The sequence below is a fragment of the Euwallacea similis genome, chromosome 1 (genome assembly GCF_039881205.1).
Source record: "Euwallacea similis isolate ESF13 chromosome 1, ESF131.1, whole genome shotgun sequence".
Classification (NCBI taxonomy): domain Eukaryota; kingdom Metazoa; phylum Arthropoda; class Insecta; order Coleoptera; family Curculionidae; genus Euwallacea; species Euwallacea similis.
The window spans coordinates 8,160,920-8,187,990 of NC_089609.1; the positions used below are offsets into that span (position 1 = coordinate 8,160,920).

The 27,071-nt window shown below is 34.2% G+C and overlaps 5 protein-coding genes across 7 annotated transcripts in view; 2 read left to right on the top strand and 3 right to left on the bottom strand.

The window, feature by feature from the left end:
- Positions 1-946: 946 nt before the first annotated feature.
- On the top strand, positions 947-7,655 carry wap (DDB1 and CUL4 associated factor wap). 2 transcript variants are annotated; one of them, XM_066389344.1, is made up of 6 exons: positions 947-1,151; positions 1,219-1,550; positions 2,272-2,461; positions 2,642-2,856; positions 2,920-3,098; positions 3,222-7,655. In XM_066389344.1, exons 2-6 carry the CDS (start codon positions 1,267-1,269, stop codon positions 3,395-3,397), a joined length of 1,044 nt encoding a protein of 347 aa, XP_066245441.1. In that variant the 5' UTR covers positions 947-1,151; positions 1,219-1,266; the 3' UTR covers positions 3,398-7,655. The 2 variants fall into 2 exon arrangements, with proteins under 2 accessions (XP_066245441.1, XP_066245449.1); XM_066389352.1 differs by having other exon boundaries at positions 1,222-1,550.
- Positions 7,537-19,288, bottom strand: LOC136408106 (uncharacterized). Its single transcript, XM_066388922.1, has 11 exons — positions 19,141-19,288; positions 17,859-18,015; positions 17,606-17,797; positions 17,297-17,419; positions 16,965-17,081; positions 15,983-16,177; positions 14,656-14,913; positions 13,927-14,175; positions 13,587-13,876; positions 10,567-10,821; positions 7,537-10,508 (listed from the first exon to the last, which is right to left on the bottom strand). Exons 2-11 carry the CDS (start codon positions 18,007-18,009, stop codon positions 10,041-10,043), a joined length of 2,298 nt encoding a protein of 765 aa, XP_066245019.1. The 5' UTR covers positions 18,010-18,015; positions 19,141-19,288; the 3' UTR covers positions 7,537-10,040.
- Positions 19,289-20,376: 1,088 nt separating this feature from the next.
- On the bottom strand, positions 20,377-23,114 carry pont (pontin). 2 transcript variants are annotated; one of them, XM_066392382.1, is made up of 6 exons: positions 22,918-23,114; positions 21,795-21,923; positions 21,537-21,708; positions 21,214-21,476; positions 20,654-21,156; positions 20,377-20,593 (listed from the first exon to the last, which is right to left on the bottom strand). In XM_066392382.1, the coding sequence occupies exons 1-6, from the start codon at positions 23,056-23,058 to the stop codon at positions 20,434-20,436; spliced, it is 1,368 nt and encodes a 455-aa protein (XP_066248479.1). In that variant the 5' UTR covers positions 23,059-23,114; the 3' UTR covers positions 20,377-20,433. The 2 variants fall into 2 exon arrangements, with proteins under 2 accessions (XP_066248479.1, XP_066248472.1); XM_066392375.1 differs by having other exon boundaries at positions 21,534-21,708.
- Positions 23,115-23,734: 620 nt separating this feature from the next.
- REG (proteasome regulator gamma) lies at positions 23,735-25,261 on the top strand. The gene is made up of 4 exons (XM_066394502.1): positions 23,735-23,896; positions 24,402-24,752; positions 24,808-24,961; positions 25,018-25,261. Exons 1-4 carry the CDS (start codon positions 23,879-23,881, stop codon positions 25,224-25,226), a joined length of 732 nt encoding a protein of 243 aa, XP_066250599.1. The 5' UTR covers positions 23,735-23,878; the 3' UTR covers positions 25,227-25,261.
- Positions 25,262-26,171: 910 nt separating this feature from the next.
- The window catches only part of LOC136408648 (uncharacterized), a 37,156-nt gene continuing 36,256 nt past the window's right edge, over positions 26,172-27,071 (bottom strand). Inside the window, exon 23 of the mRNA XM_066389760.1 lies at positions 26,172-27,065. Coding sequence (XP_066245857.1) covers positions 26,886-27,065 — 180 coding nt within the window. The 3' untranslated portion in view covers positions 26,172-26,885. The remainder of the gene's footprint in view (positions 27,066-27,071) is intronic.

The window sequence follows — 27,071 nt, forward strand, 5'->3', positions numbered from 1 at the left end:
CGCAGTTCTTCATAATTTTCTTACTAGGTAATTTTCATTTTATCGTGTGAGACATCATTCTAAAGGAAATTTGATTTATTTTTCTTTTCGAAATTTGTACGTATCATGTAGCGGCCGTTATAACGTGCGGAATTTTATATTTATTTTTAACCCTCTTTCTTCCAGCGTTCTGGAGGGTGCTTGGTCCCAGGACATTTCATGTGTTCTTCCCAGTTTCCCGTTGTCTATTTCAAACCCCCAAAAATTATGCATGTTTTTTTAGTAGTTATTTTAATTACAGGACATCCCAGCAACTTTGTACAACACAAATCTTAAATTCGCGTATTCACGTAGGGCTTTGTAATGGGAGAACTCGAAAAAAAATTAACTACATTCCCTTATTTCTTGTCAATTTAATTTGAACTCAAATGTAAAGATTTTTCAAAGGATAAGTGACACTTCGAGTATTTGGAATTTGAGTATCTGCTTTTCCCATGCTCAACTGAAGCAGCAGTAAAAAACCCGTATTGAGCAGAAAAATTTGCAAGAATGGAAAATTTTAGTTTGGAAAATCTCGATCTCTTTATCTCTAGAAATTTGTATATAATAAATCAAACTAGTCAATGCCATTTTTTTTTACAGATGTGAAGGTAGTGTCTAATGCCAGCAACCGAGGTTTCCGTTCGTATCCAGCAGCTGTGCCAAGTCACCACGAAGTTACGAAGATGTTTTATGATGGAAAAATGATATCATTATAATGCTGTGGAGTGGAGTATACTTGACTACTTATAATGAAATCATGCATCAAGGTAAAATAATCGATAAATTGACCATTAAAGTCATATTAATCAAAGGTGTTAATGTTATTAGTCAATTGATGTAAAAATATATTCCTAACTTTACATAATATATGCGCAAGTTGGCAACAGCGAACCATTGCTAACTACATTTGACCGTTCGGGAGCCTTCGGAAGGATGTTACTGTTGACAGTTGCTGAGACGCGATTTTGCCTTCACAGCAGTGTTTTTTCCATGATTTTGTCTAGGCAATGGACAATGGCAAATATTGGCAATAATGGCTTTGAAGTCTTACCTATTTATACAATGTTTTGAAATAGAATGCAGTGTTAAATACTGCAAATTGGAAGAAAGAAAGAGATCACAAATATAAGGTACCAGAGTCCAGTTTCAATTTAGCCCTTTAGTGATTATCTGAATTGAAATTGTTTTATATTTTAGTAGTGTTTGATATATCCTTACATCACATTGTTGACTACAACTGAAGAAATGGCTCACTCAGGAGGTGTACAGGGCAAGAGAAAAGAAATCTATAAATATATAGCTCCATGGCCACTATATAGTATGAATTGGTCAGTTAGGCCAGACAAGCGGTTTCGTTTAGCCCTAGGAAGTTTTGTGGAGGAATACAATAATAAAGTACAAATTGTTTCACTTGATGAGGAAACTAGTGAATTCACAGCAAAAAACACATTTGAACATCCATATCCTACTACAAAAATTATGTGGATTCCTGATAGTAAAGGCATTTTCCCTGATCTTTTAGCCACAAGGTAAGTGAATGGAGATATTTAACTGCATTTGAGCAATGGTCATATGATCATCAAGCACTTAGAGTGTACATCTATTTAACAAACAATTTCAAACAGTTTATTGACTGAAAGCTGAACTGTCCAACAGTTTACTAACAAAAAGTTTGAGCACTGAAGACATTGCCTTTTTTCCTTGTCTTCTCATGTCCCATTTTAGACCTGCATAGCATATTCTATACAGTGGATGTTAATGGTATAGGGTGATATAATTGTGTTGTTACAAGGCACATTTTGGAGATATACCTAGTTAAAGTTTGTCAGTAAGGTCTGGGTACTTTATGATGAGATTCTTATAAAAAATAAAATGTACCTTATAGCATTTTTCTGATCTATCTAAATATATTTTTAAAGAAAGAATTGAACATTAATATTTTCAAAATATGGGAAAAAACTGTTTGCCTTCAGCTAATGTAACTGTGATTAGATAGTACTAAGTGGGTATTATTAAAATTTGTCAAAAGTGGCACTATTCAAAAATTATCATTTAATAATGCTCTTTAAGTAACTTAGCAATAAAGGCATTAGATGCTATGATAACAGGATTATCAGTGAAACAAACTTCATATTACTTCCTTAACACATGAAAGTATGTTTTTATTTAATGTACTCTTTTTGTACTTAATACATATTGTATATTGGTATTGTATAATATTATATAATAAATAAAATTATCTTCTTATAGTGGTGATTATCTACGGGTGTGGAGGGCATCTGAACCTGACACAAGATTAGAATGTGTTTTGAATAACAACAAAAATTCAGATTTTTGTGCACCTCTTACAAGCTTTGACTGGAACGAAGTTGACCCAAATCTAGTTGGGACCTCTTCAATTGACACCACTTGTACAATATGGGGACTCGAAACTGGCCAGGTGAGAGAAAATTACTTATTAGCTCACTTTGCCTTCTTGTTTTTCTGGTTAAAAATTGTATGATAGCACTTTTTAATGCAGAATAACATTTGAAATAGAAAATATAACTACAAGTGTTATGTGGTAATGCTTACAATTAGGTATTTAAGCTTTAGTACTTGATTTTTATTTTCCTCTTAGGTTATTGGTCGCGTTAACCTAGTTTCGGGACATGTAAAGACGCAGCTCATTGCCCATGACAAAGAGGTGTATGACATAGCCTTTTCGAGAGCAGGTGGAGGAAGGGATATGTTCGCTTCCGTGGGCGCCGATGGATCGGTAAGAATGTTCGATCTAAGGCACTTGGAACATTCTACCATTATTTATGAAGACCCGGCACATACCCCATTATTACGGTAGTTAACTTGTAAAAATATGCACGTTATGGGTAAAAAATGTTTTCTTATTATCTAAACTAGATTGGCATGGAACAAACAAGACCCGAATTATCTAGCAACAATTGCCATGGATTCTTGCGAAGTCATCATACTGGATGTCCGCGTGCCGTGTACTCCGGTTGCCCGTCTTAATAACCACAGGGCATGTGTTAATGGAATTGCATGGGCACCTCATTCTAGTTGTCATATCTGCACAGCAGGTATTCAATTTCTAGCTCTTAAATTCTTTGTTCTGAATCTTGTCACTGTTAGTTAAATTATTATTTATATGAATTATTCATAAATGAATAAAACGCTTATGCACTTATGTGCAATATTTTCAGGGGATGATCATCAGGCTTTAATATGGGATATACAACAAATGCCTAGAGCCATCGAAGATCCAATTCTCGCCTATACAGCTGCAGAGGGCGAGGTGAATCAGATACAGTGGGGCGCTACACAGCCGGACTGGATAGCAATTTGTTACAATAAGTCCTTGGAAATATTAAGAGTATAGATTAAAGGCAGATCTGAAGATAAAGACTGAATTGGCTATTAAGTATTTATCATTCTGAAAGCTTGGATTTTGGATTCAGGTAACTATACCAAATAGCTTTGTTACTGCAGTGGGGCAAAACAATTTGAAACCATTTTTGATGTTATTATAACGCAGATCCATTAAGTGCAAATTAAATTAAGTAAAAACGTTTCGGATAATTCGTGGTGTATTTTAAGGTTACAGAGTGCTCATTTTACGAGCCCCAACATTGGCGTCTTAGTTATCTTAAGACATACGAAATTAGTTCAGTTAAAGTTGCACAATTTAAAGCTTATTAATTAAACCCTCAGAGATGGGGCTCGTAAAACGGGCACTTTGTATATGTAAAATACGTATATCAGGCACCAAGGAATTTCTTGTTTTATCTGTGGGTGTGTAAATTAAAATTTGGCAATACTATAAAATGTTTAGTGTTGCGTGGTTAGCAGTTTAATGAAGGTATGTAAATGAATTATTTATGTTTCTTAGACAATGTATTTTAAGTGTTTACATTTACAGTTTGTAGGAGCCCATATTAGATTATCTTACTTTATGTCAAAATGTATTCTGCCAAAATTTGAATTAATTATTTGAAAAATTGTTAGAGCTGTAGGCAAAATTAGAATAAATAATCAAATCTTGGGCACCCTATAAATGGAAACCTGTTAAATTTTGTATAAGATAAATTTTGCCAAATTGTAATATTTTTACAGAAAGAATATGTAAATGAACTTTAGCCTCTTAGTTGTGAACCACCCTGTATAATAGAGCGAAGACGCAAAGGGTAGAAAAAAATATTCTATTTACTACAACACTATATGTCGAATTTCTGAGGTCCTCTTTAATTGGGATGTACCATTTTACCCTCGTTGGTATGCTGATTTAAGAAGTTAAACGATACCACTCGGTCTACATTTAAGAGGAATATTGTTGTGGAAATAAATGTACGGCTGTTGCATATATGTTAGACGGCAAGTCTGCCATTTGTGAGACCAACTTCCTAAGAGCTGCTCTAAAACACGTAATGTATCATTTTAATATACTTTATACGATTTGCCTGTCTCGTAATATCCAAAATCGTTGTCTTAAATTGGAAAAAATTAATCAACGTCCGGTATGCAGGTTTTTGAGATGTTTATGTCTAAACAGCAAATACGTAAAATAATGTTTAGCAAGGAGTATTGTGGAATGCTTAGCGACATAATCAAGTTAAGAATTCTTCAATTTGCCATCTGCACAAGTTATTCTTTTACAAGAAAGGATTGGAAGCTAATAAGGAACTTTCAGAAACTTTTGGCATTAGTTTAGACAATTTAAGAGTTTCGATGTCTTTCTGAAACGAAGACATTTCAACCAGTCCCACAATAATAATCAAAGCCTGATCCAATTATGCGACAATCAGGTCACCGACAATTCTAGAATCCAATATTAAAAAACCGTTAATCCTTAAACGCGACACGTAAGCAGTAACGTGCAACAATATACAATAAGAAGAGTAACTTAGAAGATCAAAGTGTTTACTTAAAAATGTGAAGGTAGACACTTTTATGGGGTTAACCTCTGCTTCGAACATTTCGGAAAAAGTATCGATTTTAGATTTAACATCACGTCAATAAGTTTTATGTAAAGATATTATTCGTAATTTCAATGGGATCCAGGTCGGGAAATATCAGATCCGCAGGATTCTTCCTAGATAGAACATATGACCATTGAGTAATACGAGCTATTTGTTGATTTTTCATACTTCAATTAAAACTCTGCTCGCTCAATAACTAAGGTACAAAGAATACACCCGAACAGACGCAATCATAGTTTTTGCCTTATTCTATATAAAACCATGTATTTTTGAAATCAGCACGAAAGAGTCCCATCGAAAAAAAGACAATATACAGGGTGTCTCATTTAAAATTTAAATTTTGACACCAGTTCCTCCATTATACATCAAATATACAGAGCGTTTCCTAACTACGTGTAGAACATTTAAGGGCGTAACCCTAGATGCATTTTAAGTGAAAAATGTTTAATAAACAAATATCCGCTAATGTTTCGTTTTCAAAATAGAGGATATTAAAATTTAAAAAAAACGTTTTCTTTAAATATTTCCAATATGGTTCAAATTAGATTTTTGAATTTTGGCATGCGAATGTGTAGTAAAGAGCCCTTTATTTATACGTACTCGGATTCTATGCGACAGTGGCGTACACTTGGGATATCTTTATTATTCGATTTACACAACAAATGTATGATGCTGCGTTTGTCGTTAGTTAAGACTGATTTTTATAATCTTTGTTCCAAACAGAACCGAAAAAATTTAAAGGAATTTATTAATAGTTGGTAAGTGCGAGGTTTATTTATTTCAAATTCAAAAGAAAAAAAATTAATTGAATATTATAAGAATTGTTGAATATATTCGCCTGTCTTAAGTAAATCTTGCACTTGATTATAAACTAGCTGCCACTTTAAATGTCAGTAAAAATAATATGTATATTTTTCTTTATATCAATAAAAAAAAATTCAATTTGAGCCATATTGGAAATATTCAAGGAAAATGTTTTTTTTTGGTATATTTTAGCACCCTATATTTTGAAAACGAACATTTGTAAACATTTGTTTATTAGACATTTTCTACTTGAAATGCATTCAGGATTGCGCCCTTAAATTTTGTACATATAGTTAGGGAACACCCTGTATACATAGCGTAAACACGCATTTGGATTTTTATTTTATTAAACTAGATTATCACCTGCATAAAAATTATATCTTAATGGAAACTTCGGTTAATTAATATTGAAATACACTTTTTCAGCTCATGATTTAAACCAATTCCATCAATTGGAAAAGCTAATAGAGAAGGCGATTCATTTGCTAATTTAACACTTGCGGTTTATTATCTAAGCTGCTAAATGTGAAACATTTTTTAACCTGTTATGGTTTGATTCAGATGTTGTGCAACCGTGCACTGCTTTGCATTATTCATTGGTAGTATACTCTGACTGATTTGTGACTTTTTACAGGTGCATACTGTGATCCTCGCTCCTTTTGAAAAAAGAGGGCTATTTTCGGATAATGTGCTACATATTCTTATTTGAAGTATACTCATGAGCTAAAAAAGAATCCTAGAACATACTGGGCGATTCATTAACAAATGGGATAACCGAAAGCTGGAGATACTAAGCGTCAAATAGTGCCGATTGGAGCACACATGAGTTATCCAAAAGTTGATGGTTTAGGATATACAGGGTATTGAAAGTAAAAATTTTAATTCACTTTTTTGCCATCATTTGGAAAATATTTAAAATAGATACTTGAAAATATGTAAAATTATATTTTTTTAGGCGACAAATAAGATACGTTCTGCAATTTCCGCCTTGCTAATAGAGGGAGCCATTTACGGTCAATTTTATAGAATTTACAGTTAATAACTTTTTACTTTATATGTTTGACATGAAATTTGATTCAAAATCTGAAAGAAAATTTTCCATGCATTATGTATTATTGTTTTATTTCAATATCTCGATTCGTTTTCGAGAAAAATCTATTTAACGAACACTATGTTTAAATTTGATAATACGAGAAATTAAAAGTGAAACAAACCAAGGGTATTTTAATTTCTAGAATATATAATTCTTCACCTAAAAAAATATAATTTCACACATTTTCAAGTGTCTAACCTAGATATTTTTAGAATAATGACAAAAAATCAATTAAAATCTTAACTTTCAACACCCTGTATATATCTGAAACTATCAAGTTTTGGATAAGGCATATTTTCTCTAATAGTCACCATTTGACATATAGCACTTACAGCTTTCAGTTCTCCCACTGTTAATGAATCAAGCTATATAGAAAATAAAATCTGTGTTCACATTAACAGCATCTTAGTCCATTATATTTATTTCAGTTAGATGCGAACAGAGAATGGTAGCGTCCTGTTATTCGATTCAAATGATCCATATTGAAAACTAAGGTGCCTAAAATCTATTGTGAGGTAAAAGTCCTTTGGGATATTCCACTTCTTGTAAAGAAGATGCCGTGTCTTTCCAAAAACTTTGGTGAAGACGGTCTGATCATATGTAATTTCCAAATTAAGGTGTGGGTGGAGTAAATTGAGTGTAATGTAAATTATAATAATGTAAATATATTCGACGTAGGTGCTTGCTAAGCATTTAACAAGATTTACGTTGCTAACATTAAGTATGAACTACTTGTAGAATTGTGTAATAATAAACTATTGAAAACTGACAATGTATTCTTTTTCACTTACACGTTTACTTACTTAACCATATTTCGCTTTATACTGCTGTACAAAAGTATGGCCAGAGAATTTTTTTTCGCATTTCCATAAAAATTATGGCAGACCCTGCATTAATTTCATTGCACAAGTTATCAAACTCCGACAATCCTTGAACGATAGTCTAAGTATGGACCTGATTGAATTTGTTAGGATTAAAAAAATCCGTTGGCATTTAACCGTTAATTTCGCAGACCGTGAACAAATTAAATATTTTGTAATTTTTTGGTGTTTTTGTGTTAGTAGAGGCTATACTAAAAAGCTTTTTCGTTAAAAGTCAATAGATTTTCCTAAGGAAAAAATATAATCATATCCTTCGAGGTTCGTTACCAATATGTTAACAAATAATACAGCATATTGGAGCCTATAGTCATAATAAGTAAAGTTATTCGGATTTTTATTAAAACAAGCGATTTAAAAGCAATAAATATACTCAAAAATATTTACAGGGTGTATTTTTAAAAACTTGCCATCTCCAAAATTTATAGAAGTACAAACTAAAGTAAAAAATGTTCAAACATGTTGATCTTAAAATGAAAGGGGGAAGACAAAGAATGGAAAAACTCACCCCCGAGCGATAATATCGCAGAGGTGGCAACCCCTTCTTTTTTTTTAAATAGAGAACATGGGTTAAATGACACTTCATTTTAAAGATCTTCAAATTCTCTAAATACTCGTATTAAAAGCTTGCTTTTTTATTCAAAGTTAGTTAAAAAAAATTGGTCATTCCGGGCAATTATCAAAAAAAAAAATTTCAACGGGATGTTGCCTTTTCACATTGTGTTTTACCGGTTCGACAGTTCCTTGATGATAATTTTCCTGATAGATGGATTGGCACAAGAGGTATTTTCAAGTGGCCAGCTAGATCTCCTGATCTTACCCCTCTCGACTTCTTCCTTTGCGGACACCTTAAAAGCATGGTTTATGCGACTCCTATACATTATATACAGAATTTTCAAGTATTACGTTGAAGAATTATAGAAGTTTGTCCTAACATTCCATAACAAATGTTTAAAGAAGTGCGACGAGAGTTTGAAGACTGTATTATCACACGAAGAATAATGAAATACTTTTCGAACGATTTTTGACCAATTAAGAACCAAGAAAAAATGCGAATAGAAAAAACAAAATTTTGTTACAGTTGTTTAGAGAGTTTTTCAAACTTTAAAATGATGTGTCACTTGATCCATGTTGTCCATTTAAGAAAACGAAGGGGTTGCCATCCCTGCGATATTGTCTATGAAGGAGAATTTTTTCATTCTTTGTTTTCCCCCTTCATTTTAAGATCGATGTATTTGAGCATTTTTTACTTTAGTTTGTACTTCTAGAAATTTTGGAGATGGCAAGTTGTTAAAAATATACCCGGTAAATACTTTTGAGTATATTTATTGCTTTTAAGTCGCTTGTTTCAATAAGAATCCGAATAACTTCACTTATTATGACTATAGGCTCCACTATACTGTATGTATTATTTATTAACATATTAGTAATGAACCTCGGAGCATATGGTTGTATTTTTTTACTTTAGTTTGTATTTCTAGAAATTTGAGGGGTGGCAAGTTTTTAAAAATATTCCCAGTATAGGCATGCCCCCTGTTCCCTTAAAATTTTGAGTACCAACGAGTTTCTTATAATTAATTCAATTAATATTAGTATTTTGAATGCTCTCTCGCCGGTTGTTCTTGAGAGACTGCTGACGACCTTTCTTACTGGCTCACACTGTATAGGTCATGGAGCTCTTTTTCTCTGCGTCTTTTTGATTTGATTCATATGATTAATGAACTTGGGTTCATCTAGATAAGACTGGTTTCGGTTAGAAAAAGCCTGCTTTGTTTGCCATATTTTGCAGGTATACCTATCCACCTTCCTACCTATTAGCTACAGAAATTAACCATTATACACCTAAAACCTGCTACCTATCCCATTACATCCGTACTGCTATTATACGTTAAAACTTTTACCGAAACAAAGCATAACTAATTTTAAACAATATTTGTCCTAATGTATATTTGACGGATTTTATGGACGAATTTGTACTGTATTTATTGCAATTAACGTTATAGTTCTTACGGGAGAATACTTTTGAAGTACGTTTTGAAGCTATAAAAATTAAATCAAATTAGGAATTTAAGCTGCTAAATTGCGAATTTTCGACAGGTATGTTATACTATCATACATTTTCAAGGAAATGGCAGTTTAGATCTTAGTCTGTAGGAATAAACGAACTAGAGCTAATTTGTTGGCACAAATATTTGCACTTTGGAGACTTATTGCAACACCCGACACTATGAAGACAGTTCACCTCCATCTGAGAGGCGTAAGACAATTTGGTTAAAATAGTTTCAGCCTCCATATAGAAATGGGTCTTTGAAATACCGTCACCTGACCTTGCTCCTTCCCCCCCACAATGTAAATATAAAACGGCACAAATGCATCTACGCATTCAACCTCCATTTCCTTACACTTATTTTCTAACTGCTGCTTGTTACGTTCAGCTCTTCCGGCGCTGTGGGCTCGAATTTGACCAGAAGCCTTAAATTTGATGTTCTTGTTTAAGGGGAGGTTCCAAGGCCTAATAGACCTGCACGATTGCCGATAGACAACTTTGGTGTTTCTGTTCAAGGTACCATTGAAGCTTATAAGTTCCATCGTTTCTCCCTCGTTTTCCTTTGGAGGGTTATTCGCTTGATAAGTGTTAGATAGCATCTTGTTCACTACGGTCTTTTCTTCGGCAGTTAGCATTGATTTCATTGAGGGTCTCATGTAGTTTGGATTACAGAATCCAAAGGAGTCTTCTTTCTGCAAAAGTTATCCATTAAGAAAGAGACGAAAACTGTTCATTTTCTTCGTTAATTACCATATTATTTTTATTTAGAATTTCTTCTTGTGGAGTGTTGGTTTTCATACTATAACTACTGGCTGAAGATAGCCTATTAACTGTTTCTATACTGCAATAATCCGATGTTGAGGAGACATTTTCTTGAGATTTTTCACCCACAGTCTCATGGTAAAGTGGATTATCTGCGTATGCAAGGTGGGACGTGTAACTATCCCCTCGCTTAAGCGGCTGGAGATTTTCGTACTCGAGGTTGAAGTCTTCATTAATTTCCTCCTAAGGTAATACATAAAGTGGTTAATTCAGGAAGAAAAGCGCGATTTATATGAAATCAATCTATATTGTCGTAAGCCACAAGTACAGAAGGGTCCTTTTTTGTTGATTGTGCATGGTAGAGGGCAAACGGTGACCAGATATACAAATAATTTTTGAAAATTGGTAATTTTCGATTCTTCATTGCATTTCGACTATTACGAACTGAAAACAGTTCTTTATAAAGTTTTTTGAGTAAACTCCAGAGGTGTACTCAGTTTTTTGTGAAATGTTTGGTTTTCTATTTATGTATATGTACATATGAAATTATATATACATATTAGGTGTACAACTTTGCTTCCGCCGTTTTTGAATAGATGTATGTAGCGGTAAGTAATGATCGAAATAAATAACCCCATGTGGGCATGCAGGAGCCTTGGGCACCTGTTAACATAACCTCATAAAAATATTAGTCTATTTGTGTCTTCATCATAAAGTTATTCGCAATTGAAAATGTCAGTGTACGAGCCAAATTCTCGTCATTTGCGGGAGGTTTTACTTTTCTGCTTCAATATGAAGAAATCTGCTGCTGAGGCTCATCGAATGCTCTCAGATACTTATGGGGAAGCCACTATTAGTGAAAGGACATGTCGTGAGTGGTTTCAGCGCTTCAAGAACGGTGATTTTCACGTCGAAGACCAACATAGCGGTGGAAGAAAGAAGGTTTTCCAAGATGCGAACTTGGAAGCATTACTTGACGAAGACTCGTGTCAAAGTCAACAAGAATTGGCACAATCATTGGGAGTGACTCAACAAACAATCTCAAAACGCCTCAAAGACATGGGAATGATTCAGAAGCAAGGATATTGGGTGCCGTACGAGTTGAAACCAAGAGATATTGACAGGCGTCTGTTCGCTTGTGAACAGTTGCTTGCAAGGCAAAGACGGAAGGGATTTCTGCATCGTATTGTGACTGGGGACGAGAAATGGGTTCATTACGATAATCCCAAACGCAAAAAGACTTGGGGATATCCCGGCCATGCTTCCACGTCGACGGCCAAACCGTCTATTCATGGTTCCAAAATCATGCTCTGTATTTGGTGGGATCAACTCGGCGTAATATATTATGAGCTGTTACAACCAACTGAAACAATCACAGGTGCTCTTTATCGAACCCAATTAATGCGTTTGAGCCGAGCATTGAAAAAGAAACGGCTGCAATACAACGAGAGACATGATAAAGTGATTTTGCAGCACGATAATGCTCGACCCCATGTTGCGCAAGTGGTCAAGAAATACTTGGAAACATTGAAATGGGAAGTCCTACCCCACCCGCCATATTCTCCTGACCTAGCTCCTTCTGATTATCACTTGTTTCGATCCATGGCACATGGGCTAGCTGACCAACACTTCCGGTCTTATGAAGAAGTAAGAAATTGGATAGAATCGTGGATCGCTTCAAAAGATGTCCAATTTTTTCAACACGGGATTCGTATGCTGCCCGAAAGATGGGAGAAAGTAGTGGCCAGCGATGGACAATACTTTGGATCCTAAAGGTATAATTAGTTTTTTACAATAAAATCGCGAAATTCGGAAAAAAAACGGCGGAAGCAAAGTTGTACACCTAATATATATGTTTTGATTTAAATTCTTGAAATTTTTGTGTACCTATTTTCTTTAAATTTCTCTATAATAAAATGTCAAAATTGTCGGTAGCCAATGGTAACAGAATGTTATGTTTTTTTGGGTCATGTACTATTTTATGCTTTGTATATTTTTTGGGTTAACCTGTATGCATTCTGATATCAAATTTAAATTCCTTCTTTAATTCTTTAGCTTTTTTGTCCCTTACAGTATTTTCATATCTTTCACCGTTTCCGTAAAATTTGCAGAAATATCTATCGATGCATATTAAAAATGTAAAAAAGATATAGACAAAAATTATCATCCTGCTCAGTTATTAATTGTCTGAAGCAATTCCTAATATTTAATCAAATTTCTTAAAATAAAACTTAATCTAAACGAAAACAAAATTATACAAACTGTTGAAAATGCTCTTTAAAAAACATGAAACTTTATCACCTTATATATCGAAAATTACCTGTTTTGACTATCGGTCTATTATTATTTTGCAGGGTATTATCGCTCCCTAAAAGATCTCCATGATCATATCTTATACTTCATATATCTTTAACATTGCTAAACAACAGCAATTGTCTACAACCACTTAATAAATATCCAATATTCGCTGTTTATAACGATAAATATCTCAAAATTAGCTGGTCCTTGAGCATCTAATTCTGAGACATTTATCCAATATATCCAACAATATACAAGAGGTACTTTAAAAACACAAATTAAAAAAATACCTAAAAATCCTAAAAAATTTTTTCCACAGCTTCAAAATCGCCATTGGTGGCTGTGTTGAATGACTGCGAACTACGTTTTCCCTCGTTATTTCTATTCTAAAATAGGTTAATAATGGGACATATAATATATAACCCATTATTTACCTAACGATCTAATGAACATAATTTCCATAGAAATGAAGGCCAAATTAAATGCCATCATATATTTGTATTTCTGATATAAGTTATTGCTAATATAGGCAACTATTGTAATTTCATAAAAATGGTATTTTTCTTATTTTGTTTGTCTGGAATTTATTTCGATTTAAAAAATTATAGGTAGATTTGAAGTAAGCCAACGTAGGAAACTCCCCAAGTAACATACATAATTTAAATTGTCATCTTTTCTTAAGGCCTCCTTTTTTTCGTAAAATTACTCACCTTCATTTCAGGTTCTTGAGTGTTGAGTTTTGAATCAATATCAGTTTCTTCGTCCGTTAAATAAACCAATTTAGTTGCTTCTACAGGAGTTAATACTGGAGTAGGTAAAGTTAGCGCACTAAAATTTGGCACTGAAATTGGATCACGAGGGATTTTTTTCACGGTACTGTCGAAACCGACACGTTTCTTGCGAATCGTAGACAATTCCTTGACTTCTTCTTCCGAGGACGGCGAAGTGTCGAGATATTTTTTCTTGATCACGTATGCCGATTTTGATTTTACCATTGTCCCTAAAGTTTTCGTATTATTCATCTTATTAAATTCCCCAACAGGTGTTTACCTCTAGAAGGTGTAGACAAGTTCGCATCCGTTAAGTTTGTCAATCCGATTTCCATTTCTTTTTGAGGACTTGGGTTCTGTCTTAATAAGCTTTCAGTGCTATCGGTTGCTTTCCCCTTGGATAACATACTGTAGGTACATTTCGGATGTATTCTCGAGAGGTTGATTTGGGAGAGCTTCGATATTTCTTGCAGAAGACTGCCTTTAGGATTTTTGTTCGGTTCTGCATACTGTTGTGCCAAGTTACTCCCTATAAATGCCAAAGGATAATAAAAATAATCTAGTTTAGACTTTGGAAAGAGTATATGATTGGACGAGTATATAATAAAGACTATCATCCCCGATAGAGAAGTATTTTTCCCGAGGAGATGGTGGTCATTATATGCTAGTATCAATACTACAGTTTGTCCATCGCTGGACACGCTAAATCCCAGTGGATAAATTAACCATAATAAAATCATCGAGCGATGGACAAGACATTAAAAAGGTTGTACTGAACTACAAAGTCAAGTATCCCATTATCTTTCAATTTATATCAAATATCGACCCTTAGATCTAAATTCAGCAATGGTACGTGAATGTGAGCGCAGACTGAGTCTAGATTTGTCGTTTTGTTCCCATTTAAAACACACGAGGCAGCAACAAATTGAATGCGTAGTCTTTGAATGCAGACTCGCGGGTAAGTGTTCCGTTTCTGAACTGAGTCTTTGCTTATTAAGTATGTGCTTACCATCATTATAGTTCACTTCTGTAGGTTCAAATATGTACGTATTTTCGTAAGGAACAATCCTATTGTTTGGAAGATAAGATGAATGTCGGTTACCGCGATCTGCGGAATTGCATGTTCTTCGGATTCTTCGAGTTCTGGCTTCGAGAGATGTTTTATTCGAGCCTTTTAGAATCAGTTCTGAAACTACAAAAGATCGACTTTCCGAACGTGGTTGAGGTGTTAAACCGGGAAATGTGAGTTTTTCCCATGTAACGCTATCTGCAAACACAATAAATTTTATTACTAATATGGCATTTATACTGACGCGAAGCAACATCAACGTACGGGGTGTCTCAAAATGCGACAAATTCAATGATCTAGAGAAACTGAATATAGCAAACAATTGTCGGCATTCCACTAAAAATTGTATTTTTGACCAGAAGGCCACTCTGTCTTAGCACCATTGTGACGTCATTTTGTCGTCAGAGATGTGTCATGTGCCGGCGCAGTACGCGTGTACAGTGGTATCACCAGTTAAAATGGAAACAGAGATTGTACAAGTGGAAGAAGGACCGCATAAGATTTAATATGCCTCTGACAAAGACCAATGATGAGGTTTGAAGAACCAGCGGCTCACGTAGGTAGTCAGTCCAACCTACGTCTCCACTTCAATGTTTAGATTAGTATCGATTTCGGTGTTTTCGCGACGATGGATATTTTTTAAAATATCAAAGTAAAAAGCAGCAATATGAATAAAGAAAAAAACAATTAATTCATCATTAGAATTTATATTAGTAAAAATTCTGAAACTGTGAGAGATCTGGAAATACTTAACTGACTTTGCCACGTGAGCAGCTAGTCTTGCAACCCACTTCATTAGTTTTTGTCGGAGGCATATTAAATTTTATGCGGTTCTTCTCCCACTTGCACAATCCCTATGCTTTCACTTGAAATAGTGACACCTGTATAAGATGTATGATGCCATGGTGTCGTCATTGTCTTCAATTTTGCTGAAAAGGCTTATTGCCTAATTTGCCAGAAATTGTAACAGTGCTTCGTTCGTTTCTAAATTACTGCAAAATGCCTTTTTCCTTTTCCGTTTCTTTCCTTCAGCTGTTTTTAAATTATTAATCCTGCCTTAGCATTAGTGTTCCGATTTTTATCAAAATATTACGAAAAAAATGAATTTTTTAGTCACTTGTCACTTTTTAATGCGAGAACGTAACATATATCGGCTCATTCGTCGATCAGTTTTCTCGTGAGGAATTTGAGGCACACTTTTGTGCATGTTTCTTTTCGACATCCCGTAGTCTGAAAACAAAATTCAGGCTATTTTATGCTTTCATACCAAAACTGAATTTCCACAAGTCGTTACAGCATTGTCCGTTCCGTTCTCCTCCAAAAATGATCATGGAAGACGGCATCTTGCAACAAGCGTGACTATGAAGAGGGCCTGGGCTTAATTTTGTCTTGATGTTAGTCCAGATTTTAGTGTACATATCAAATTTCCATAAATCTCCTCGTTCGTGTAAATCGCTCATTCCTACATTGAGAAAACATATTTGTGATTTTGAACATGTAGTGTAAGGGTCCCCAAATTTTTTAGATATAGGATCGCATGTGAATATACAGGATGTTTCTTAATTATGTTTAAAAAAATTAATGACGTAATCCTAGATGCATTTTACGTGCCAAATATCTAATAAACATATGACTGCAAACGCTTAGTTTTCAAAATACAGGATGTTAAAATATTGGAAAAAAAGTTTTCCTTGAGTATTTCCAATATGGCCCAAATTAAAATTTTTGTTGATATAAAAAATAATATAAATATTATTTTTTACTGACGTTCTAAGTATCGGTTAGTTTATAATCATTCATGTCCTATAAACATACACCAAAATTGAAAGCAATATCTAAAGTACTTTCTGATAAATAAAAAAAAAACGATTTGAAAAGAAAAATTCCAACGCCCTGTAGCTAAAAATTTAGACCATTGCGGACATATTTTCGTATGAACTTTTTTTCATAAAATGACCTCAGAAATCACACCCTGAAATATTAGCATGACTTTAAAGAACACCATGTACAGTGAATAATTATAAATTTTTTTGTCCATGCCGCTGTGGGCCGTAATTTGGGGACCCCTAGTGTAGTATACCAAAGCCATTTTGCCAGGAAGTTGATCAATGCCTCCTAGCTAATACCACTGTGAAATTTTTTTCATTCTCATATTGAAAGCAACACTCTTTCACAAAAATAATGGCTTTAGCGTTATTCAATTTCGTGAATCAATAAATCTATTTGTATTAACAACGCGAGTTAGGTACCTCCATATATCCACATGGCTTCTCCATGAATCACAGCAGAATGCTTATGTCTAGGAGGCGGATATTGATCAGCATGCTTTGTTGGTGTTGTTGAAATAAGGTGCCATGACTCCGTATCTGTTCAAAATACAGAGCTGAAATGAGTACTTGAAAAAATAGCTAAATTAATCATTTAAAGTCAGTAATTAATTCATTTGGTAATGGTTAGGAAGGACACAGCTCCAAATCAAGTTATGTGCTTAGAGGAACACGAGTTTAGGACCAATTCATCCATATACTAACCGGAACTATACGTAAACTAAGTATAATGCTATGGAAAGTTAATTAGTTACCGAAGTGGAATGCCCAGACTTCTCCAGATGAACCTTTCAAATCTTGATATCCTCCATAAATGAACATGGTACCATTATGTACAAGGGCGGAATGGCCCCGACGTCCTTTGGGGGCCATTAAACCTATTAAAATATGCATTAATGAAAACTCGGATTAACCATTCCGTTTAGTTTCCTGCTTATGGAAACCCGCAAATGGGAAGTAAAATTTGACTTTATGCCCGGACGTGCAGAAATAACCATTTTAATTATAATTAGGATACTTTTGTAATATTTGAGAGAAGCCATTTACGACGTGCTACTGCTTACCTTTTTTTGTTTTTACTTTTCTCCAGTTATCAGCTCTTACATCATAAACCCACAAAGGGGTTTCCGTGCTACTGGAGAAACTGATTTCGCCCCCGAAAACGAAAATATGGTCTTTGTAAGCTACCGCTGTGTGTTCTTGTAAGCATGGCAGTTTCTCTCCTGAAGGCTTCAATTGATGCCATTTCCCAGTAACTGAAGTTATTTTGCATTACAAACAAGCGTGGCAATTAAATATTCGGAAAGAACGACTAACCCAAGTTGTATTTCCAATAATCTTTTAAAGCTAAATTCCCATTTCGACCTCCTAATACGTAAATATGCTCCCCGAGAAGGGTGGCACTGTGCTTAGATCTGGATGCAGGCAATGAGGCCGATAGATCATCAGGCATTACAACACTCCACATTGTTATCTGTAAAATGAAATGAACTTAAATGGAACCCACTGAAGTTTTCTATTTGAAGAATCTTTTAAAACCCAACTTGTACACGTTTCACCTGTTTTGCATGGTACGATATATGTAGGTTGTTTTAGATTCAACTCTTAACATAGGGATCTCGAATATCCACATTAAATTAAGGCAAAGTTGTGCGGTTATGAAAGTGATAATTCTTTGTGAAATTTAAAAAAATTCTATTTTTGCTTTTTGCCAAAAATTACTTTTTTATATTTTTCCTTGTGGAATTTAAAATAATTTTTGCTAAAGCACATTTGCGGGCTACAACAGGAAAATGTTCTTTTCAACACACGGCGTTTTAGTTTTCGAATACCATCATCAACTTTTTGTTTCTATTTGGACTTGACCATTTTTACGTAGCCATGATGAAAAAAAATAACTACCACACTGTGTGATCTGCTGTTCCTGGATCATAAATATTCATCTTCAAAACTTAATTAAATATGTTTATATCACTTTCTGGATGTTAATACAAACATTTTTACATTGATTTTATTAAGGCTCATAAAACTCACAATTTCACTAACCTGAAATGTTCAAAAACTCATTATATTTCAGAAGTGAATATTTTAAACACCAGTTGGAAATCCTAATAAGATAGATATTCTAGACGAATCCGAAAATGCAATAATATACAGGATGTTCCATTTGTATTGTTGACGTGCTACACAGTTATAACCCACCTTGTATACTGGGGAATAATTTTACGATATGAGCCTCTTTAGTTTGTATAATTGTTTTATTTTGTGTTTTATTAAATTCTTGTTAAGAAATGACTAGTGGGAGAAATACGCTAAAGACACCATGTTTTCAAATTCCAACGTAATCCATCTTTTGTATGGTTAAGCACGAATTCGAGGTAAAGCTTCTATTAATATCATTCAATTCTCCACGACGTTTATATTATTTTTTTATTTACACACCATCCCTGTTCAATGTAAACTGTCCATTTAAGCCTATAGAGAACTAAAATCAAACCGTTTATTTGAAAATAAGTTAGTAGGTATTAAATTTACAGTGTACCCATCTATGGAAAAAATTGGAACAGAAACTGTATACGCATATAATATTTGAACTTACTTTTCCATTAATATTTAAAACACGCCTTATTGCCTTCAATTCCTGCACATATACAAACTATACACAACTAAGCGCTATACACGGATTTAACGAAATATCACTTCCGGCCCTCACGGATATTTGGTGTACAAACGCAATGTGGCGGCAGTCCTGCTGCTCTCATTGTCCTGCGGGAATAGCGCATGCTCCTAAGGACAACAGAGGATTGCAGCCACAAAGTCATATTGATTGTTTGGTTGGGGATGCATAGCGACATGCACAATAATAAATTAAGAACCCCTAACTAATTTACTTCCGTTAAAAATAAATAATTTTTTAATTGGATTATGGGTATATGTTATGTATGTATGTAACAAATGCACAAGGCAACTTTTCTCTAAGATAAAAATCTATTTCCTCTAAAAATACAGTAAAATCCAAACTCAAAATAATTTTTATCCCTATGTGTGGTCTCAGTACCAACCTTGGAACCTTTCTGCTCTTCGTTGGTTTAGATCTATCATGTTCCTTAAGTCGCACAATAATAACAGTAATTGTTACATCCGACATTTTGTCAATGGCAATAAGCATTGAACTGACCCATCAAAGAATATTTAACCAACAGTGAAGTAGATATTGGACAAATGTGTTAGTGTGTGACTCATTTGTCGCTTTGTCTAAGCGAGGCTAAATGAGTTACACTATTTGTCGCCTAGATAAGGCGAAAAAGATGAATGAATAATGCTATGCGAGTAGGAGATAGGGAAAAAATAAGGGTACCAAAGGTAATGAGATGCAATACTTTTGTCACCAGCTAATAGTGTTTGATAGAGTTGTCGATTTTCTGAGTTATTAATAAGTGTTTCTGTATCTACTAATGAAACGCCAGTTCATTTTATAGTTCAAGCACATCCAAGCGATTGCGCGATAAAACAATAATATTTACGTGATCGGCATATATGTATAACGGTTCAGATTGGTGAAACAAAACTAAATTGTGTGATGTGACGCTAAACGATTTTTTTCTATGCAGTTTGCATTACCGTTTGCTGTACGTTTACTACTTTATGCTCACATTAGTGCAACCCAGTCCAACGTGTGTATTTGATTAGTGGAACATTGCTTGGGGGTCACACTATTGTATTGTCTACGTCATCCCTTAGAAACCTTAAAATATTGTGGGAAAATTAAGGAGTATAGATTTTTCTAGAAGAATTCGGTATAGACCGGAGAAATAAGATTGAAAAGAAAATATGGAAACAAGTTTATTTTTTAACTCAAAACATACATACACAAAACACTGGAAAAAGAAAATTATTGCATAAATTTATCTTTATTATCGGATAAAATTCTTGCAGATTGCTTGGCGTCTAAAAACAAAGACCCAACTTCTTCAACATCTGACAGAGTTATGTTGGATCTTCCATTTATTTTAGCTGTCAGGTGCGCAGGAGTTAGAAGTTGTACAGCAAATCTAAAAACAACCAATTTATCATGTTATATGTAATTCTGGTAACCCTAAGTTATTGCTAACCTCAACGTGGCCTTAACACCAACTTCTCCAAGTGCCGTCAAAGCTTCATCGTCGATTTCCAAGACTTCAGTTTTCGCTCTAAGTTTCAAAATTTGCTCCATATCCGGGCGATCATACGGCACAGTTCTAATAATCAACAATCTATCCAACAAGTCCAATGGAATCCCATGAGGTGAATAGATGTCATCAGTACCCTTGATGAGACATCTGCCTCTGTTCGTGGCGAAAATAACAATCGGGGCTATGGCGCTCTCCAATGCCTTGTGTAGATATGTGAAGGTTTCAATGTCCAGCATATGAACTTCATCAATAAACAAAACCCCAGGGACAAGTTCGGCAATGCCTTGGTCTATATATTTGTCAACAACTTTGTTGATTTCTTTCCTCAATTTGTCAGTTATTTCAGTCTTTTTTGGTTTCAGAAGTTGTCCCATCATCGACAGGACGTCCTGGCCTCCTTGAGGCTTGGCATTTGCAGCATCTAAATCATGTAGTGTTACATCCTATTTAAGAGAGAACGTTGGAGCTGGAAAATTTAGTTACATGAAACATTTCATTACCTGAACTACTTCTTTCTTTTTATGCACATCTCCTTTAGGAAGAGGAACATATTCTTCAGCTTCCAAATCAAATTCTGTGGCGTAGGCATCAGATCTGCCTTGGCGTTTAACTGCGCCACTTGTAGCTTCAACATAAATTACATCTCCAACTTCAACTTTTTCTTTCTGTAGGGCCTCATAAATACTGGGATCTAGTTTTAATTGTTTGCTGCCTTTTGCTGTACGCAGTCCAATTATTACATGACTAACAGTTTTACCATAACCTGATGAAAGAATTAAGCATTAATATAATGAAAGAACAAATGCTAAAAAATACTTACCACCTGCACAGTTTTCTGTTTCAACTGGGGTAAGTTCACTGACTTCGCCTTCATAGACTTCTTTTGTTTCCCTGATTCTTAAACCAATTGCTCTTCGAAAATTTTCCATTAGTACTTCAGTTTTTTTTATTTCTGAGCTGTAAACTTCTGATCCAACCATGGGACAAAATGGCACCTGCAAATAATTAAAAGTAATTGACTTTGTGCACAATAACAATGCCAAAGAAAGTTAAGAGTTTTTCATGACATTCCTATATCTACCTTGTTTCCTAATTCTTGTGCTATGGCCAAGGCAATTGCTGTTTTGCCTGTCCCTGGTGGACCTGCAAGTAAGACAGCTCTCCCTGCCATTTTCTTACTTCGGATCATGTCAACTACAACACCTGCAGCCTGTAATTTATGTTATTTTATATTGTAAGCCTATTGATATGCAATTAAAGAAAAAGTATTGTAGGGGTTCCCTTATGTGATAAGATTAGAAATAGACTAAGTTATTCTTTTAGAATGTTGATGAAATTTTAAGTTTAATAAAAGGACATAAAAAGGACCACAAATTATTGTAGGCTAGATATTCATTCAATAAGCTGCAGATTCACTAACACCCTGATAACACAAGTATTTGTGCTCATTCTTATCATACCAAGTATCATTTTTGTTAGACCAGTTTTAATGTACAAAGCTTTAGTAAGGGTGAGAAACCAATAGAGTTCATGGAAAGCCTTCTGCCCAAAATTCCTTTCAGGGTATTGTGGGTAAGTTTTGTAATACTATTTTTTTAAATCTTCTTTATTCCATCTCTAGTGTCTGACATATTTTTTGTGTTAATTTTTTAGAAATTTTAGTATTAGGAATGTTCTGTGGCTCCAGAGGATGTAATGTTGTTGTATGCTCTAATAGACAGAAGGAAAATCAAGAGCCCATGACAAATTCTGTTTATACCTTTATTTTTTTTACAGGAAGGTGGGTAATGTTTTTTCATCCTCATGAATACTAAATACTTGTGATGTCATCTGTAAGGAATATTGGAGCAAGCAGCAAATACTACACTCATATCTTTGTCATTTTTTACAATGTGGGGTCTATCCTTGGATGCTTGTTGCCAAATACTCCATTCTGTTGGTTTTTCCTTAAATTAGCCCTACTGTTAAAAGTTAAAGCATCTATTTCTTCGTCACGACCTTTTATGATAAAATTCAGTAATGATTCATTTTTTAATGCTTGTTTTAGTTCAAATTTTTTTTGTTACTCAACTGGTCCCAAAAATTATTCCACCAAGTCTAATTAAATCAAACCAAACACAGTGTTTTAAATAAGCATCAGAAGCTCAGTCCAAATCTTATAGCTTATGGTGTTCCTCCCTCAAATGTTGATAAAAAAAACTAACCTCTCTAGCCTGTTCCTGACCCACCAAGCCGGCTGCTTGTTCAATTGCGAACCCATTTTCGTCAAGTCCCAGGCCTTTAATGTGACTGTGAGCACTAATTCTTTGAGTTTTTACAGTACTTTTTACTTCTTCTACCTTCATTTTGTTATTTTCGCGTTTAATCGACCAAACAAAATTTTAAACGTGCCCCAAACGCTACATTCATAAAGTGCCTGTTTCTCTTTTGCTTCTTTTTGCTTATGGATCTGTCAATGTCAATAGGCAGTGTCCTCATTTAAATGTGAGGTCACGAAATGTAAACGGCAACAATGCATTGTTCTACTTTACTTTATTAGGATATCTGCATTTTTCAAGATTGCAATATTTATGAAACTGGATATTTTGTGAAACTGGAAGCATAACACAGTAGTATCAGTCAATGGAGGCGCTGACACAAGAATTACCTAACACTTCTTAATCGCATTCACTTGAAAAGAAAAGTATTTTCAGCACACAAGATCTTTGAAGCTCACGATCGCATCAGTTAATTTCTCGCTTTTAATTCATTCCTGTCCATTTTATTGATTTATTTATTAATTTAAGTTACATCCAGTATGTAAACTTATCATATTATTTGTTCATAGATCATGGTCGTGATTAATGTTTTTGTAGGAAAATCCTACTGTAGTACTTCTATTTTTAACGACTTCTCAGAATTATAGCCCGACAAGCAACATTGCAACATTCAAATTTAGTGTAAAATTTGATTTAAATAATCATTTAAACAATAAATATTTAAAAATGAATGTAAACACGGATTTGTTTCATCTCCGGACAATAACGATTTGACAGGCGGTGCATTTTCGTTAAAGACGGTTTGAAGGTTATGTTTTTCGGTCCGAAATCTTAACAAGGAAGTTTAAGGAAAATTTCAGGGGATTCGGGATTTCTGTTCTAGGTGTTTCCAGAAATATCACAAAATATGGCTACTGTAAAGCAGGTAAGTGCCAATTGCTTACAAACCCGCTTTTAAAGGTTCAACAAACACTTTTGTAATATTGAGGCCAATATTCAAAACTTAAATGTTCCAGCATGCTCTATCAAACTGTTTCATTGTCAATTTAGAATTTATACAAATTCCAATTTTGCCGCGGTTTCTAAAGGCTCTAAAGCATCTTCTAAAGATACTAGTATATTGCAATATGTCTAGACTCCTAAAGCCTCCATTAAATTTCTTTTACCATTTTCGAATCTTTGCAAAAATCTCAAATTTTTTTAATCAGATTCCTATGTAAAAGAACAATTAAACTTAAACCAAATACTGAATTTGAGGATCATATGCAGTCAGATTCAATGTGGTAAATGTTAATTACTGCACAGTTGTAGATAAAATTACTATATTATTATAGAGCCCCCAACAAACTCTTTTTTATTTAACAAATTTTAGCTTTATTAGTGTTAATTATTCATTTGTCAATCAAGTTCCTCTTACATATTTTTTGTAGGTTCAGGAATACATGGATAGCATTAAAGCACAAGCTGAAGAACTTGTCATAAAAGGTTTCCCAGACACAATAGTTAAACTTAACACTGTATTGGAAACGCGCCAGTTCAAGAACAGGCCATTCAATGAGGTCCATCAGGATTTGAATATTGTAGTCCCTGAGCCTATACTCTTAAATAGCCACACTGACTTACCTCCAGCAAAAAAAACAAAATTTGACAACAGCATTTCCAAGGAAGGCAGCAAGGTTATGATATTGCCAACGGGGAGCGTTCCCACAAATAAGCATTTGGTAGAGATGATCGAAGTTGTTAAACCACATATTCGAAAACTTGTTGAAGACTCCAATTTGGTAAGTTGATCTAGAAAATGTCATAGCGTGAAGTGGCGTCACACTCATGTTTTAGATGAAGATGTGGATTTCTTTCATGATTCCAAAAATTGAAGATGGAAACAATTTTGGAGTATCTGTTCAGGAGGATACCTTAGCAGAGATTCAATCAGTTGAATCTGAAGCAGCAGCTTTCTTTGATCAGATTTCCAGATATTTTATTTCGAGGGGTATGACAACAAATTCAAAAGTTTCAAGTTTTATTTGCTTATTATGTGTGTTACAGCTAAGGTAATATCAAAAGTAGCCAAATATCCCCATATTGAGGACTACAGAAGAGCCGTAGAAGAGCTTGACGAGAAAGAGTGTTTGAGTCTTTGGCTGGTCCTTTGCGAAATACGAAATCGATATTGCGCTCTGCATGATATTGTGTTGAAAAATTTAGACAAAATTAAGAAACCTCGATCCTCAAACGCGGCCGAATCATTGTATTAATTTAATTGGAAATAAAAATAAAATCTCAAACCGTCTACTACGACTTTTATTTATTAACATTAAAATAAGACATAAATAGCGATTAATCAATTTCATATGTTTGATTTAGTTGTTCACAAACTTTTTTTTGTTTTTCATACCACATCCGGCAGTATTTTGCTTGAAATTCAGCATTTCGTATCAGGAATGCAGAAATAATATCGGATTGTCAGAAGCTAAATACACACACCTCTTTGCATTTTTGTATTCCTGATATGAAAGGTTTTCAAACGCTGGTTCAAGGCAGCATTTTACTGAAAATGAAATATTTTGTATCAGGAATGCAGAAATGTGAGGAGGTATATTTAGCTCCTAATAATTCTTTTTCTTGTTTCGGTACATTATAATGCATGAATGATACAAGAGTAGTATGAGGGTGAGTTGTGCCTATTACTTTGTTCGCTATACACTCAGTCATACAGAATTAACGTTTTGGGGATAAAACCCGTTTGACTTTCACCTGTATATTAAAAATTTTCGAAAGTGGCTCCATCTATACACTACTAAAAAAAGTAAGCCTTTTTACAAAAAGTTATCTGTAATTTTTTTATGGCGCCATCTAGATATGAGTAACCAAACTAAATATTATGCAACAACAGGAATCTGTCCCTAAAGGGCGATTAATATTGCGCGTAGTTTGTAGGTAGCGCAACAAGTTCAAAAGAAAAATCATCGCAAAAGACAATGTTTTAACGCATCTTCCCAGGATTACTTTTAGGTGAAAATAAATGCCGTCGTGTTTTGATTACATTTATTATCATTATTTTCTAAAAATACATATATACGTATAGATACTTAAAAATTATTTCTAGTATCCCAGATTATAATATATATATAATTATTATTTATTTCGGCTATTTCTGTTTAAGTATACATAAAAAGTCTGTAGCCCAACGATATCAGAATATATCAAAAGATGGGACGTCTTCAAAATTTCTACTATAAAAATATGTTTTCCAGTGAAAATGTTATTTCGTGCAAATTACCTACATACATATGTCTAAAACAGAGGTTGTAAATATCTAGGTAAGAATATGTATATGAACATAAAAGGGCATAACGGTTAACTGTTTACGGTCATGTTTGAAACGTTAAGGGTCATATTTTTTCTTACAAGGGTTGCAGAACTCTTAAAATGTTTTTCCTCCGGTTGACATAAAAGGTAACTTTTTAGTGCTACAAAAGAGGTTGTGAAGTGTCACTTTTATCGACTAAAGTGTAAAATGATCATTTTACTGTCCAGGCATTAAAAAGTTTCTCAGTCACTGCGGATTTGATACATAAACGGTAGAAAGCAGTGGCAACCCATATACAAACCAAACGCAAACCTTTTCAATTACACACGAACTGTTTTTGATTATAAAAAATCAGACAATGATCGTTTAAAGAACAGACAGAAAAATGAAAGTTTTTGTTGTCGCAGTTTGTAATCTGTATAGCCTCAAAGCATAATTTACCAGTTAACCCTAAACAAGTTAGAACAACTAAAAAATTACCTACCTAAATATTAAATTAATAACAATTTTTCCCTATTATCTAAACACAAACACAAGATATATAAATAAATAAATATTTCTGGTGCTTCTATTATTATAGGCGTCCGTCGGTTTTAGTTACGTGTTAAATAGTCTCCTCCTCTTCTTGTAGTCTAAGAATGTCGGATTTGTTCAGGAAATAGTATGTGGGTTGCCTCCCTTTAAGGTCCTTAATTACTCTTTTGGCCCCGGCTTTAATCAACACTCGTGTGATAGACTCCATTTTCTCCACCCCCATGGCATAATGCAGAGCTGTTCTTTCTAACTAAAA